At 37.1% G+C, this 17,822-nt stretch overlaps 1 protein-coding gene across 6 annotated transcripts in view; it reads left to right on the top strand.

Moving 5' to 3' along the window:
* Positions 1-17,822, top strand: part of Liprin-gamma (liprin protein kazrin) — a 144,102-nt gene that overhangs the window by 116,326 nt on the left and 9,954 nt on the right. For all 6 annotated transcript variants that reach the window (XM_018516586.1, XM_018516584.1, XM_018516587.1 and 3 more), the window contains 7 exons: positions 896-1,267; positions 2,027-2,403; positions 10,328-10,534; positions 11,320-11,698; positions 13,547-13,636; positions 14,846-15,062; positions 16,344-16,611. In XM_018516586.1, the coding sequence (XP_018372088.1) occupies positions 896-1,267; positions 2,027-2,403; positions 10,328-10,534; positions 11,320-11,698; positions 13,547-13,636; positions 14,846-15,062; positions 16,344-16,611 (1,910 nt within the window). The remainder of the gene's footprint in view (positions 1-895; positions 1,268-2,026; positions 2,404-10,327; positions 10,535-11,319; positions 11,699-13,546; positions 13,637-14,845; positions 15,063-16,343; positions 16,612-17,822) is intronic.

Raw genomic sequence — 17,822 nt, 5'->3', positions numbered from 1 at the left:
CCTTCCCCCCCCCCCCCCCCTCTCTCCCTCTTCCCTCCTCTCCTTTCTCTCTTGTAGAGGTGAGATACTCGCTAAGAGAGAGTGGACCCCCGTGTGTAGATGCAAATTCGGGACGAATGCATTCAAAGCACCCATCGTATCAGATCGATCGATCATGCGCTTCACGTAGAGGTATTCATCGTCGAGATCGCCGGTTGAATCCACCTTATCGAGCACACTGCATCCATCTCGGGTCAGACGCACGTTCCAATAAAGGCTGGCTTCATTCCAGCGATTTCTTCGTGCGCCAATATAAGTCGTTCTCCGTTTGCTGCTACTTCTTTCCTCATTCTAGCCCAATACATTCGAGTGCGATCGTTCACGAGTTGAGTTTTGCACTGGTGTGTCTATCGAGAATTATACTACATCATTTAAGAGCGACGATTAATGTGACTTTTAAATAGATGCGATTAGATTATATTGTGTTAAATTTGTTGTACACGTTGAATTTATTTAATTTATGATTTAAATTATCCATTTATTGCAAATAGGCAGCTATGTTATTGTAAATCTAATAACTAGCTAATTGAATAAAGCACGCCGAATCAAATGTAGAAATGCTAATTCAAATAATACGGTTTATGTAATTGGCATAAATTTGATATGTTTTAACTAGGTGAAAATCAAATTTCCTACAATTATTCTAAATAAGAGAAAATTTTAATATATGCCTATAAATTTAAAAAATAGAAATTCTTTTCTATCGTGAAAAACATCAAATATTTACTTCGATATATATAGATTTATTTATCTATATTTATATATATATATTTGAGTTTTTCTTGACATTTTAAAGCGTTCTTTCTTTCTTTCTTATTCAAAAAAGCTTGAAGAATTGTCCTATTTTCATCATTAGAACGAAGAAATGGCTCGCCCTGCCGAAGTCCGAGCGAGAAAGCTCGCCGACCGTACGCCCCCGCTTTGGAGAAGACGCGGCTGGGTGGATCTGGAGGTAGTGTGGATTCCCGATCGGGTAGCGCCAGCCCGGATCGGGGATCGACGAACCGAAGCGGCTTCCTGCACCGTGGTGGCAGCGACCGTTCCAGCGTGGAACGACTCCGGATATCGACTAACCGCGACTCCTTGCGATCCAACAAAGAAATGAACGACCACGACCAAAAGGACGTTGATAAGGATCTAGTGGATGGTGATGCGCGAGGCGATGAGGACAATGAACCTCCTGGACCAGCACCAGGCAGCAGACCATCATCCCCAGCTAATTCCCTCGGTACGTTAATAAACTCGGCATTTAATTAATAATGGACAATCAATCGATTTATCTTTCTTTACCAATCTTGCCTTTTGAACAAAAACACGTCTTAATTGTTTCAATAGTTATTATTCTTTGTATTTTTGTACTGAAAATGCGATAAATCTTAAAGTCCTATATCATTCCAATAGATGTATCTATACCATTATAAAAAATGAAAGCCATATTGTGAACTGTGACTTTGAAAATTAATATACCTAAATATCGCACAATAATTTATGTTAAAAGATAACACAAAATTATTTTGACATTTTATTTTATTTCTTCGCTTAATTGCGAATATGCAAAATCTTCTCATATTTCTTCAAATTATATTTATTTGAATTTTATACATGTGAATTTATATTTCATTGTACATTTATATTTTATTATATTTTATTTATTATATTTTATATTTTATATATAATTTAAATTTCTCTCTCTCTCTCTCTCTCTCTCTCTCTCTCTCTCTCTCTCTCTCTAAAAATTATTTTGTTGGACTGACAAAATAGTTACGTAACTCAAGCATGATAAGCAATGTTGTAAAAAGTTTTGGTATTTTAGCAATCAAATTGAGGATCCTACATAATTATTTTTATAGTCCAACAAAATTATTTTCTAAATCTAGTTTTTAGATATTTATTTTTATAGTTCAACAAAATCATTTTTTTGTGTATTGATCATAAAATATGTATATGAATTAATTCTATTTTTAAATGATTATATTTTTTGATGTAGGAATCGGCGACCCGGTGGTAGCGTCTAGACTATCCAATATTCATGGCGGTGGACACGCGGAGCTGGCCAGTGCCAGAAGATTGCGACTGGAGAATGAACGGTTGGTAGCCGAGGTCGCGAGGTTGAGGAGGTTGTTGCTGAGCGGTGCAGCGCGCGGCGAGGTCGGTGCCGAGGATGCCGCAATGGAGGAAGAGGCGCGGTTTGTCGCTCTAGAAATGGAATTGCAGCACGCGAAGGAAGCTCTCCAGGCCTTGAAGGCTGATCGGAAGCGTCTCAAAGCGGAGAAGTTCGATCTTCTCAATCAGATGAAGGCGCTCTACGGCACCCTCGAGGACAAAGAGCGTGAACTCCGCGATTTTATCCGAAATTACGAACAGGTGAGTCAGCGAATGATATGACTTTCTCTGTATATTCTTAGATATTTTTTTAATCCTTCTGTCAATGTATAACTTTTTACCCTTTCACTAACGTATTTCACAAGGTTTCCTAAAAATGTAGAGTGAAAACAAGATAAAGTTTATGAAGAAAAACTATTCTTTGTTGTTCGAAAAAGAGTTTTTGAGGCATCTTAAAAAACGAAATTTGCATAAAAATATAAAAGTTACTACTATTTAAAATTCGATATATAGCTATCCCGGTACTCCATGCATTAACAAAAGGATTAATAAAGATGTTTTTCCGGAAAAATATTATAAAATAATGAAAAGTACAGTGAACAAGCGACATCTTATTGCGAGGAAGATGGTCAAGCAATCGTTTCATTCTGATAAAAGATTTAAATGCCAACTTTAAAGTATCTCTTTAGATTCTGTGAAGATATATTAGTTTGAAAAATTCTATTGATATAAAGGAACATCTATTTTCAAAGAGAGAAAAATATCTCTTTTGTGTCCGACAGTTACGATCAGATTTATATGAAAAGATTTCGATAAAATTATTGGAATTGAAGATATTGGAAAGATTTCCGCGTTTCTTTCAAGCTTTGACGAGAATACTCTAAGATGGGTTTCTTATCGTTTATAATAATCGGCGTCATATGAAAATAATATTTCCACAATTCATAACGATGGAGGACTTTTGCTCTCGAGCTTTCACATTTCACATTCGTTAGACACATCACATAATTTATACCGGAGGAGTCGCATATGGGAAATTTAATCGCAACATTTTCACATTCCTCGTACAGGAGCAATAAACAGTCGTGAAGTAAATAGTCTCTATGCCGACCCCGATCGTAATTTGCATGTCTCATATAGAACGATCGATTTTCGATAGGAGCTATGGCGATGAATTAAGAAAGGTGATGGCTGAAACCGGGAGAAATATTCCGCTGCACTCGATATTTATGAACGTTCAACTTTCGAAATTGCCACCAAGCCGCTATAATTCCTTCTATATATATGTATATATGTATATATATATATATATACCATATCTTCTTTTTATTACCAACGTAAAAATATTCTACGAGAGAAAAAATCCGTAGTATATTTGCTAATGGTCAAGCCAGCATATAGGACGAGCGATAAACGAAATAAGAGTTATATAGTTGAATTGCTGGGTCATTCACTTTTTAGAACGGTTCACTTTTATAAGGTTTATGACTACGGCAATGCTTGAAATATAGCGTTCGAAAGGGAGCAATCCTCACTTTTTTTCTAGAACGAGATATTAACTACCGTTGGCATAAAAAAAGCGACTCTGCGACGAGAGCGTAGGATTTATAAATATTTAGCTTATAAAATTATTTTGTGTCTCTCGGCGCATCTATTCAACTTCATTTTCAGTGTGTGACAATATCCGATAACAATGTCACTAACTTTGGACTTTTAAATCTCTCAACGAAGGACAACCCAAGTAAAATTCAAATTAAATCAAACTGATAACATTGCATATTGTTAAAAAAAGGTTCTACTGAGATTCGAAATCTCCGAGAAAGGAGAAGCACTTGATCTTATTATCGTAAATACTGTGTGTTGTTCGATAAAATTGATACAATTTGTCGATCCGAGAAGCAAGCGGTTTAACTATAAAACCTAACAAAATTTTCTGCTCACTAAAGTGGCCGGCTAATTGCTGCTAAAATTGAGAACAACGCAAAACGAGCGACTAACGAAACCGCTTCGTGGCGGGGTTTAATTTCGCCTCTAATGCGTCTTTATGAAGCGACGAGGAAATATCGGGAGAGGAAAAAAGCCCGGGAGGGTCACCGTTCGCGCAACGGCGATTTCCAGAGCCGCCATTGTATGAACGTAGTTAAAAAACTTTTATATACGCAATCGGTACCGCTGCGGGCAGTTAATCAGTAATTGGCTCGTTCTTGAAACTTTATTAATTCATGACAGCATGTAAAAAATGTTGTATGAAAATGCCCGTGATGCCAAATGTTAAAAAAAGAGAACATTAAACGTTATGATATTAAATATTAAAAAACGTTATGAGAAAAGTAAAAGAGATTTGTCGTATATCATAAGAGTAAAAGTTGTCGACAATTTAAAGACACTTTTGACGATCGTTCGACCATGCTTCAATTTTCCAAAGCGCATGTTGCGCTCGCGGCTGCAAGCGACACCATGCCGGTACACGACAGCAATTTTGCCTGTTAAATACTTTCATTAAACTTGCCGGAATTTCTCATTTTGTCGAGACCGTTATAGCCGAGCCGTAGTTATTTCAACTGCGTTAAATGAACATCGGCATCCGGGAACAATGTACACGACCAGATGCATTGGACGTGTGATCTTTCAACTTTACCACTGAAAAAAAGCGCCATTGTTAAACTTATTAGCAACTCGTAGTGTACTATTGTGGCAGAGATGTATATACTTTATGCAATTTGATGTTGATGCTCGTATTACATATCGACTTGATCTAGCCTCGAGCTAATTTCTCTCGAGATAAGATACAATGAAAGTGGGTGAAGCCATTACCTAGAGAAGGCTTAAGGACCAACTTCGAGAGCGCATCGCGATTGCTTCTCGGTATAATGGGGCCGTTTTGGTCTTAAGCCAATATGTAACGATGTGCCGAGACAAAGCGAGGGAATGTGGCAAGCTTTTGTCGCTACCGATTGTTATCAACTTCGGAACAAAGACTCGATTCAGTCTCGATTCACGAAAGTCCTGAGATTGGTATGCTTGTGCCTCAGAAGGCCTATGTGAAACGGTGCGTGCACAGACGCGAGATTATTCAGAAAACATGCGGGTCAAATCTCGCTTTGTTTGTAACAAAATTAGTAGAAAAATAAAATACGAAAATTAAAATACAAAGTTCAGAGATAAATTAAGAAAACAACAAATAACGAAAAGACCTTATCGATCGGATCTTAATATTTAATACGAATTAGTTAAGATACCCGTTATATGGAATATAAGAAAGGTTTGAATGGATTGATGAGGTATTTTTCGTAATAAATTATTTACAGTTTTTAAAGAAATTTATTAGCATCAATAATGTTAAATTACTTGGCAATTTAATTTGTGATATTACTACACCAGTTCGATTTAAGATTGCCTTAGAAAGACTGAAAATTATTTTGACACGCAGTAAAATTGAATACATAAGTCTAAATTTTCTAGAAATAAAATTAGTGAAATAAAAGTGTTTTTTTTCAATAATTTTTCCTTAATAATACCTAATTAGATTGTTTAGATATTGGAAAAATGTTAAATTATCACAAAATAAATATAATAGAAAACGAGCTATTATTAGCAAAGATTAATACGATTAGCGCAATTGTAAATTTATGATAGCAGCAACTTTGCTTTTTTGATGTCAAGATAACATTATTGGCATGTAAAGAGCACTAAGAATAATTAATAGTAATGTTCCGGACAAACGAAATTGCTGGGCAAAGATCAAAAGCATCGTACTGTTAGTCGTGATGTTGGTATTTTAATAAAAATATTATTACGCAGTTCATGGTATCACAGACAGAAGAACATGCAATTAATTAATAAGATTCCACGCTTTTGTAACGTGCGCTTAGTGCCCCTTTGCGTGATTATCAAGAAGATAGAATTTTTAAACGCACCGGAATGGAAACCTAACAGCTTGCATTAAGCAAAAGAGAGCGCGACATATTACAAAATTAAGAGAGAGAAGAAGAATGAATCTAATTACTATACACGGAAATTTACATAAAACGTTTAATCAAATTTTATTATGTTAACACATGCCTTACATATTTTTGTAAATACCAAAAAGTTATTGAATACGTATCCGGATAAAATTTTCTTATCAAAGATGTTTTGTCTGTGGAATTGTCGTGGAAGCTAACAGTATCAGCCAAAAAATCAACAAAAAAACCAACATCAGTCAATAAAAAATTTTATTGTATAAATACGCCCTGAAACCAACAGTAAAAAACAAAACAACAAATTATTTGGCATTTAATGGCTCATGCAGCACGATATTTAGCTGCAGTTTTAAATAAATAAAGTTTTAGTTAAAAAAATAAAATTTTTTAACGAGTAAGTGGGTCTAAGTAAACTTTCACACGAATATTTATTAGAATTTTATTCATACAAATTTGATTTAATTTGTAATCTTACTTTCTCATCGTACTACAAAACGCGATTTTACATAAGAATCAAAGCAAACGAAAAAATTCAATAAGTTATAAACGAATAAAAAAATTTTGTTCAAATTCTATACAGATACTCAATTATATTAATATGTCTATAGACAATTTATAAAATTTTTCTATTTTTGGTAATACTTTGAGCTGTGACACATACTTAAATTTTTTCATTGCTTTTCTACGAGTTACATGAATTTCTAAGAAATATAATCGCTACAAACAGCTTTTGTTTTACTAAGAGTAAGGAATGATCTTCCGTTTGTTGCACTCCTACTTGGTTTGGATCTCTCGAAAGTTGAAATTTTGCTACTCATTTATTTGAGAAATGGTATCGTTTCTCTGAGGAAAGTTCCTGATAAAAATATTAACCTAAGTGTCACCGACAGCAATGGTACATGCATCGTCGTAAGATTTCTTCTTGTGTTGCCTTTATCATTCCGAAAGAATACATGCGTTTTACGGCGGTTTTCCCTACTCCATAAAGCGCGTCATCAATTTTTCTTCACTTTTATTTTTCTTTCTTCTTTCTACAGTCGTCCATCTCTTTCTCCTTCTGCATAATCCATTTCATCTCTTGGCAAGTGCCAACATATTACTACGTTCAGTACACGGTCTTATGATTTTCTATCTTGCATTATCTTCAATTTTCTCTTCCTCAGACTGCGACTGTACACATAAATGAGTAGAAGAAAAATGCTAAAATATAATATCTTGATAATTCACAATAATTTCTGGAGTTCACGATAATTCGTGACAAATTTTTTTAATTCAATTCTACTATTTAATTTTTAATTTTTGTGTTCCAAATTCTTTCTATAACGATGAAAAGGACGATTAATTTATATTTTCAAATAAAGGGATTGTTTTTATTTTCCTCTCAAGTTTTACAATGTCTCGATATCTATCATTCAATTTAGAAGCCCTTACAGAAATTTTATACCAGCCAATACTGAAGTAATTAATTACTTCTGTTTTAAGTATTGAAAGCAGTGCTGTTCAGTACTTTTAGTACTTTAAATAAGTAATTAATAACTGTCTTTCAGTAATAAATTAACTAGTATTCAATTGAGCAGTATTCGATTTCTATAAGGCTGATAGACATGTTTGTGCCCATTTACGTGTTCACGTACTATCTCTTTCAGTCCGCCCGCTTTTGTTCGATTTTGCGAGCCTTGATGTGTTTCCCGGCCCTTCTCTGCTTATCATCCAACGTCATAGCCTGGCAATGCGCTTATGAAACGTTGATGGAATTATCCCCTTCCCCGTCCCTGCCTTCCCCTTTGCCGAAGCTTCCAAACTGCTTAGGTTTTTCTCTTGCATCTCGCTGCCATGGGAAATTGTAGACATTATCCGTACATTTATATACAGTAGTCCGCTTCCAAGGAATTTAATTTACTCGAATGCTTTATGAATGTTTATGAACGCAGCGATCCTGCTAAAGTTATAATAGAGGTACATAATGAACGTATACACAAAGCTTAGTAATAAAAAAATTATTGCCTCAAATTCCTCTTAATTCCTACAGAGCTTACGAAGTGCTCGTTTTATCTCTTAAAATTATTAATTAGTGATACACACTTTGTGGAGCTAATCTCTATTTTTTTTAACCAATATTTTTTAAATATAATATACACATAATATAGGAGAGTAAAGCATTACAATTGGATTTCTGGTGTGTCTTTCACGCGTGATGAGTCATTTTAACATCGCAATTATATAACGAAGAATTTTGTGTTCCGAATTCATTTGGGGCAATAATTTTTGAGGATGTAACCACGATGTATCAACAATGAACGCTCGGATGATCCGCAACGTCTGTAGTAACCGTATTGCCACAAAGTTTAGCCGATAAACCTTGCTGCAACACCTGTTATACGTACGACAGAGTTACTTGAGCTCGAGGTAGAGATAAGTGGATTAACTTTGCTGTAGCCGATATCGCCGACGGAGTGGCTAATAGTCGATGGTAAACGTCATGTCTGTTCGCGCGTTAAAATATAATAGCGCCCTTCGCGGGCAAGAGATTGAGTTATCCCTTCGCAAAAATGTCTTGTCGGAACTAAGCAGTTACCTGAGCGTTCTTTACTGAACTTTAATTATATTGAATGTGTCATATTTCAAAATCTTACGTTAAGATTTAAAAAATTGAGAAAGTTTCAACATAAAAGTATAACAGTTTATATTTATCTTGATAAAATAACTAAATTCAAAATAAAACAATTTCTCTTTCAAAATTCGATTACCAAATTGTCTTAACTCTAAATGTTCGCTATAAAAGATTGTTCTTTTTGCTTATAAAATTATGATCTCTTTGAAAATCTTAAAAACGACACAAATGCTAGTTGGCAGACAAATATATGGTGAAATTAAGTTAGTTTTGATGATTGATAGAGTAAACTTTACCAACTTATTCATGATAATAACTAAAAAGATTATATTTTTTTAGTTATGTCACTTTTTAAATAAAGGAACGGCATTATTTATAGTTTTACCTCAAAATACGACGTCAGTAACAGAAAATTAATATTACTCTGTTGTTCAAGATGATTTTATAATAAGTATTGATTTTATCTCTCTCATTGAAAATTAATAATTATTTTATACGTTTTTAGTGATAATTTCATTCAATTATACGATATGTTGCATTCGCTGAGTATTAATTATGCTTGTAACATGACATGAAATTTTTGATAGAGAATATCAATCATACAAGTCCATGTCACGCATTTCAAGATTCAAGTTGTATCTCGAATGTCCTTTCGCCCGTTTTCCAATCCAGGCGATACTCTCGAGATAATTCGCGCTGCACGAAACAGTTTCGCGAGCATCATTTAACATTTTCATAAATATCAATCAAATGTCCTTCGATTTAATTCCCAGCGGCTATTTGCTCTCATCGCCATTATTAGTTCGTTAACTGTTTGACAAAATCATCGCTTACCGGTGCGGTTAGTTATTTCGAATATCGTAAAATATCGATCATTATTTCGTGCTTCCGCGCGTAATCTCTCTCTGTCAGATTCCAATTAATTATTAACTCATTTCATATTCCGCAAACGAATTTTGCAATGTTAATTTTACAAGGTTGATTGATATTGTTACATAATATCGAAACATTTGAAACTATTATATTTCTGCAACAGGAATAAATTTTTTCCAGCATATTTATTTTTTGTTTTTTTGTACCACAAAAAATTTCTCTCACGAGAGATGTATATTAAAATATTAAATCGTGTTTCGCCACTTTAATCGCAAGTATGTTGCGTCATTCATGTACTTTGCTTTCTCCAATGCGTAACTCATAGTAATCAAGTAAAATGTATACTGAAAAATATGTTATAATTAAAGCAACAGAAAGCCTAACAAGAACATTATCGTAACCAAAAATTCTGTTTGTCTTTACTAAAATGCTATTCTTATTGAATTCTTTTATTGGTTTAATCAGAACATTTCTTTTAGTGCATAATTTCTGCATAACTTCTGCAACGTGTCATGATCTATGTTTTAACTGTATTTGTCTCTATAAATTCAATTCAGTCTCTCTTCCAATTTTCACAAAACGTAAGTCGAATTCTCAGTAAAAAGAAGAGGAAAACAATTTGCTTGATCGCTATGCTCCTCGCAATTTTCGAATCACGTGCATGCTACTACGGTAGATGGTGAAGGTTTTGGGGGCGGAGTTACTGCCCGGACATGGTCCTTTTGACCGTTGATTGCAGCGGATGCGGGAGAACGAGGCGACCCTGGGACGTCTTCAGCAGCAAGGAGCCGGCATGCCTTCGGAGGAACGCGAACGGGAAAGGGAGAGGGAACGCTGGAGTCTTCTAAGGGCAGCGAGAGACGAGGCCGATCGAAGTCTCAGCCTCGCGGCTAGTTTGGCCGACAAAGAAGCAGCCCTTTCGCACGCACACGCGACCATAAAAGAAGTGAGTCCCTTGTCGAACACATACTACGTGTTATTCTGTATCTAAACGAGTTTAAAATCGACGGAGTTTGTTTCAGTAATTTCCAAGAAATGTAGCAAAATGGAATCGCTTCATATATATAATTACGAATTAAAAATTATAAAGAGAAAAATTTATTTTTCGCGACTTAAAAGCCGCGTTAATAGAAAAATGGTATGTAAAAAGAATTGCAATTTTTCAGTAGAATATTTTTATAAAATTCTAAATTGAAACGTTTTAACTGACGTAGTAAATATGTAATTTTTAGACGAAAAAAAATGCTACAAAAAGTAGCATTTTTAACATTCTAGCAGCCATTTTAAGCTTTTTATATAATTGTTTTAATGGTCCAAACAAAATTATTTTCAGATCTATAGTTAAATTTTTAGATACTCTTCAACAAAATTGTCCTTCCCGTGTATACTTCTTATATTTTTGCATGAATCGTGAAGAACTGTTTTTCTAAAAACATAATGTACATAAAGAATTTATTTCAATATATAATTAGATAATTAATTAAGATCAAAAACACAAAATAAATAATTATTTTATAACAATTTAAAAAATATTTCTAACAATTCTAAGCTTTTATATCAATTATACCTATATTTCAATAGAATCAAGATAACTCTTTGGTATATCGATATCTATAGCCAAAATATGAATTCTGCAGCAATTTTCTTTGCTCAGCGATATTTCCAGATTTTTTGTTAATGCAGACCGTTATAACGGCCAACGTCTCAAAGTATACCTCTGTATCGTTGCAGCTGCAACGTCAGCTGACAGAACGCGGCGGTGGTGGCGGTGGAATTTGTCTGAGCGATCAGGAGTCCCTGGTATCATTTCCGCGAGGCAGCGTGAACGGTGCTGCGACGCCTGGAGCCGGCAGCAGCAGCGGCGGCGGCGGTGGCGGTGGTGGTAGCTGCGGCATTATTCCTCATGTGAATTCCCAGCCACCCTTGGGCACCGAGCTCGGCATGTCCGTAGGTAACGTGGGTGGTGGACCGGGTGCAGGAGGATCCTCCGGCGGCCAGGCCGGCGATCGCGGCAGCTGCAGTGCAGACAGCGGCGTCCGCGGGTCCAGCGATCGTGAGAGTGGTGGTGCAACCAGCGTCGGCGGAAATCTCTCGGATTCTACGACGGATGGTGAGAATCACTTTGGTAGCGATTAGACCTGTTCTTTTTTTAGTTACACCGAGCGCAATATCCACGAAATTATACTGTGAGGTATAAAATATCCTCCGACAATGGGGAAAAGAGAGAAGAAAAGAATTGTACGGGAAAGTGCAAAAAATGAAGAAAGGTACAAAGAAAATGTATCTCGTAAAGAGGATTTTGCTTCGTGCCAAATCCTCTTTCTCTTTTGCGGTGATATAAGGTTGCTTTAGCTAATCTTTTCACAAGCGTCTCTTTACACGTTTCTATATAAAATCTTTTAAGTATATCAAATTGTGTAACGTGTAAACTGATTTTGCTGAATTAAAATGAAAATTAATGTGGCGTCAATGTATATAACAGTCAATATCATAAACTCAAGTTATTGTATTTTTAATCTTAAATATAGATTTCGTCTTATATCTATGAATTAAAACATTTATGCATTTATGAATTTATACAATTTTCTCAATTCTAATTAATGAATATGACGCTTGTTTCACTATAAAAGTATCATGACAAAAACAGTAAAGTTAGAAACACATAAGAAAACATTAAGTCATAAGACTTAAGCACTAAACGAATCACCCAATCACAGTAGAGAACGTAAAATTGTTCTCTATTCTGATTGGCCGATTCGCTTACTGTTTACGTCTTACTGCCTTACGTTTTCTAATGTGTTTCTGGTTTAACACTGATTCTATAGCAGAATTCGTCATTAACAGTATGACGACGAAGGAACATTTTTGAGGAGCGTTGGTTTATCTGAAGTTACTATTAATCACAATCGGAGTGACACCCGCTCAGGAGATAATGACTCCGACGTTTAGTTGCAACGAGCCCCAAGATTAATCGTCTAGTCAGAAGGGATTGCCAGTGCACATCCGGCTAAGTACCAGTTTGAAAAATAGTTGAACCGGCATCCGTCAGTCGCGAATGTTAATCGGACGTAGGTGGTAGAGGTCTAATCGAGCACACGCTTCCTTCATGTATTATTCAGCCAATCGCCGTGCCGTTGCATCAAAACGGTTTGATCGATTGGGTTTCCAGCAAACATTCGCGGTCACCGCAGACGGTTTGGGATTTGATGCGCGTGCATGATTTTCAGCGCGAAAGATGCACTTTAGGATGCGCAGGAACGTTCGAATTTCAGAATTATCTGAACTCTTGCTAAGTTACATTAACAAGTTAAACATTTACTCAGGATATTACCATCCTACCTTTTAACGTTCTTAACGAGAGAAACTGCTTTTAACGAAAGGATTTTGATAATGTAATTACGACAACATATTTACATGTACATATAATTATCATTAATTAATTCATGAATATTATTGATTAAATCAGGTACGGTATAGTTAATGAGGAATTAATTTATGAACCACACAGTAATCTTACATAAACCGACAATAAGCCCTTTCGAATTTGTCACACAACTATGATAATAATGGCGAATTAAAAGTCAATTAGCCAGTCAAACATTATCCCGAGCGTTAAAGTTATCAATTAAAACTTTCTCTATTAGAAATTTTCGCTAATGGCCGCGTCCATTATGCCATGCAAAAAGTCAAGCGTCAAGTTACTTTGCCACTTTCTAACATCGCGACGTGTTTGCCTCTCCGCGTTCCACTTTCGATGGCGAACAGTGGGCATTATCTTTGTCGTCGTTATAAAGGCGCCGCGACATAAAGAACACAAGCTCGTCAATAGCGGCGACCTCGAGGGAAGCTCGTTCTTGACAGCTCCAGCACAATGTGACGGGCCCACCGAGGCATACCTCTACCCGCACTTCCTCCCTTTACTGTAAAATTGATGTCCTTTATATATATTTCCGCGCAGGCACGCCGACAATTACGGTCGAGGGCAGCGGTCTCGACATGGACAGCATCTCCGTGGTATCCTCCGTAGCACCACCCCACATATACCAATGTAAGTGTCCAAGAACATAAATCACTGATCGTCGTCACTTCCCTTATCACTCAGCGCTCTCTCCTGCCACCCTTGTCCTGTCGTAATCCGAAGCGCCTCTGCTGCTTCTCAATGTATGCGACTTTTTCTCTTTTCCTCTGACCAATATCGATTTTCTTTCATCAGCGAAGGGTGGCTGGACCAGTGGCCGATCGCGAACGCGTCGAAATACATAAGATTGCAATCATAATAATTTTTTAACTTATATTTTTAACAGATAATTACGAGTCGCCTTAAAATATTTGTAAAATAGCCGAGAATCCATTGATGTTTCTTCTTTGCGGATCTCTAAAGCTCTTTAAAGTCACGATAATCCGAAAAAACGAACGGCACGGTCGCTATCGTATTCTGGTCACTCTGTAGTCATTTATCTCTTGGTGTGTGCGTATGCGTGTGCGCGCACACGTGTATGTGTGTGTGTATGTGTGTGTGAACATGCGTCTTAATATGGTGGTCCGAAAGGGATCGAGAGCGCTCACCGAATAAATCATCGTTTTTCTCGGTGCGCGAAAGCCTAACTGATGCCGAGGACCCCCAAGGATATCTTCGATACAAGTCCTGCCTGCTGTATAGCCTGAATGCATGCGCATGTACATACCGTAAACCTGATGGAGATGACAAGAACGAGCTATGCCCACGAAAAGGACTTTTTGCACGCGAGCAGGATCGCTGCACGACGCGCTGTGTGTTCTTTATGTGACTTGCATCGATTATCATTCGCTGTGTTATGGAACAGGATAACGCTTGACGAAAAAGTCACACATGAAACGCGATTTTCATGTGCAGTATAAAAAAAATAGCGGCATCCGAAGAAACGTGAATGAATAATTAATAACTTGTCGATGGCTCGATTTAACTTGCCGTGACATCCTGCCGTGTCCAATTATTAACAAATTATCATTCACGTTCTTTCTTTGTCATATGTTTGTTTTAACATGAAAAAAATATTTTTTCGTGCCTGAGTAATATTTGCGTGACATGCAATCGTTGAATAACTCATTGTTTATCGACGGTTTTCCACTTAACACGTCGGGCTTACATCCTTTGCGCAATCTCATATTTCATTACATTTCAAATTATTTCTATCGCTCTTCCTATTCTCGTATCGAGTTGCTCGAGAGCGTTACGGAAATCGACGGTACACCGACACGCACGTTCTTCCATTTACAGCTGCGACTACACCAAAGGACTGCAGCCCCACACTGTCGCCGCTGAACGCATTTTCAAGGTCTATGGACAATTCCTCGCTATCGCGATCGGTCGAGCAGCTATCCAGCCCGCTGGAATCCGAACCGAGGAGGAACAAGCAGCCACCACCTGTCGTTGCACCTGCCGCGCATTCGCGATCGTCCGCCACTCGCGGCGGCACATGGGGATCCATTTCAAGGTAAGGAGCTCGTCCCGTTACAGAAACGTTCAACGTTTTATTGCATAATACGAATCGCAAATTGTTCACCATAAATTCAGTTTCGAAGAGACAATTATTTCTTATGCAATTATTTTTGTTCTCCTCTGCACATTGTCCCCGGTAACATCAATTACACATTAATTGAGTGAAGTATTTAGCCTCTTGCACAAACATTTATTGGCAATTACCACCACGGCAATGAATGATACACTTTATACATGAATTTTGTCGCGGCAAATAATTTATGCGTAATATATATAATATAATACGAGCGGTCACAAATAATATAGCTTTGTCATAAATAAAAAGCATTGGAAAGACAAGAACCACTTCATGAACCGTACGGTTTATGCAATTCATTCGCACTGAATGCTATTGAATGGTCTTATAAAGTGCACGGCTTGTTCGTATTGATTTTACAATCTTACACGCTTGCACGTAAGTATAACACCGGTGTACTCCCCTATCCATCGACATTTTTGTACTTTGTGATGACTCTTAGTATTACTTCAGCGAAGTGTGTGATTACCACGCAAGTCTTACGTCGTAACAATGTACAAACGAGCGAAATGAGTTCATAACACGATAGAAGGGAAATTGCAACTTTACGACAATGGTTACCGAGTAGAAGTGATGCGAATCTTCGCGCCGTGTAGAAATAAACTTGTAAAAGAGACTATCATGTAAAGTAATAGTCTTCCTAAGTAAGATGATCCTTTTTTTCTATATAAAAAAAAGCGTATCGACTTTTCTATCGTATTCACTTGGATATTACAGCCGATGCCGATGAGACTTATATCCATGATGTGCTTTTATCCTAAATAATAGTTGGTGTCGAATGGCTGTTTAGCTGTAGAATATTGCATAGAGATCTTATAATCTCTCCTCTATTATCACATCGAATATGAGACAATACACAGATTTAGGTTTATCACTAATTGAGAAATCTAATTTCTCATTTTACGAAAAGAATGATTTTGTTGTAGTCTGAGATCTAAAAGATTTAGATAGATATATAGATATGACAATAATTTTATTGGATCATCAAAATAATGATTAACAAAATTATTTTCAGACCATCTGTATTTAGCTAAAGTTTTACATATTTTAACAAAATCGTTCTTTCCATGTAAATTTAATATCAATATTTTAATTATACTATCAATAATAGAACGTACAAATAAAAAAAGATAAAAATGTATTTCTGCGGTCAAATATCATGCATCAATGCGAATGGATCGGTGTTTTCTCTTTTGGCAGAGTATTCGCCCGTTCGCGACATCGGAAGACAGCAAACAGTTCCAGCGGTGGCAGCGGTGGTAACGAGGGCTCAGATGGCTTTGATCCATATCGATCGTGGTCACCGCTCACCGAGGAGGGTTACGCCGAGAAACTTCGTTTACTGCGAGAAGCAGCCTCTGTGCCCATGGAGCGATGGCGAGCCCCGACCGTTTTAGCCTGGTTAGAGGTGGCTCTCGGGATGCCACAGTATGGTCCACGATGTGCTGAGAATGTCAAATCGGGCAAGGTAAAGGATTTATCACCTGCTTTCATTAGCGAGCTTTAAGCTAGTTTAACCTATTGATATGATCGTAGAAATTTTTTTATTATTATATTTGATTTAATTATGACTGATCTTAATCCAGAAACTAATTAGAAGCCATATTTTTTTTAGAATGCCATATTTTTCTAGATTATTCTTCAAATTATTAGGTGTACACCTTTGCTTCCGCCGTTTTTTTTCCGAAATTCGAGATTTTATTGTAAAAAACTGGTTATACATTTATGATTCAAAGTATTGTCCATCGCTGGCCACTACTTTCTCCCATCTTTCGGGCAGCGTACGAATCCCGCGTCGAAAAAACTGGTCATCTTTCGAAGCGATCCACGAATCGATCCAATTTTGTACTTCTTCATAAGACCGGAAGTGCTGGTCAGTCAGGCCGTGTGCCATTGATCGAAACAAGTGATAGTCAGAGGGAGCAACGTCTAGAGAATACGGCGGGTGGGGTAGGACTTCCCATTTCAACGTTTCCAAGTATGTCTTGACCACTTTCGCAACATGGGGTCGAGCATTGTCATGTTGCAAAATCACTTTATCGTGTCCCTCGTTGTATTGCGGCCGTTTGTCTTTCAATGCTCGGTTCAAACGCACTAATTGCGTTCAATACCGATCGCCTGTAATTGTTTCAGTCGGTTTTAACAGCTCATAATACACTACGCCGAGCTGGTCTCACCAAATACAAAGCATGACCTTGGAGCTGTGAATATTCGGTTTGGCCGTCGACGTGGAAGCATGGCCGGGAACTCCCCATGATTTTCTGCGCTTGGGGTTATCGTAATGAACCCATTTTTCGTCCCCAGTCACAATGCGATGCAAAAATCCCTTCCGTCTTTGCCTTTCAAGCAGCTGTTCATAAGCAAACAAACGTCGTTCAACATCGCTCGGCTTCAACTCGTACGGCACCCAATTTCCTTGCTTCTGAATCATTCCCATGGCTTTGAAGCGTTTTGAAATGGCTTGTTGAGTCACTTCCAATGATCGTGCCAATTCTTCTTGATTTTAACACGAGTCTTGATCAAGTAATGCCTCCAATTCTGCATCTTCGAAAATCTTCTCTCTTCCACCGCTATGCCGGTCTTCGACGTCAAAATCACCGTTCTTGAAGCGTTGAAACCACTCACGACACGTTGTTTCACTAATAGCGGCCTCACTATAAGTATTTGAGAACATTCGAT

This window comes from Trachymyrmex cornetzi, unplaced genomic scaffold, assembly GCF_001594075.2.
Source record: "Trachymyrmex cornetzi isolate Tcor2-1 unplaced genomic scaffold, Tcor1.1 scaffold641, whole genome shotgun sequence".
Taxonomy (NCBI): domain Eukaryota; kingdom Metazoa; phylum Arthropoda; class Insecta; order Hymenoptera; family Formicidae; genus Trachymyrmex; species Trachymyrmex cornetzi.
This window is presented reverse-complemented; position numbering and strand designations above follow the sequence as displayed.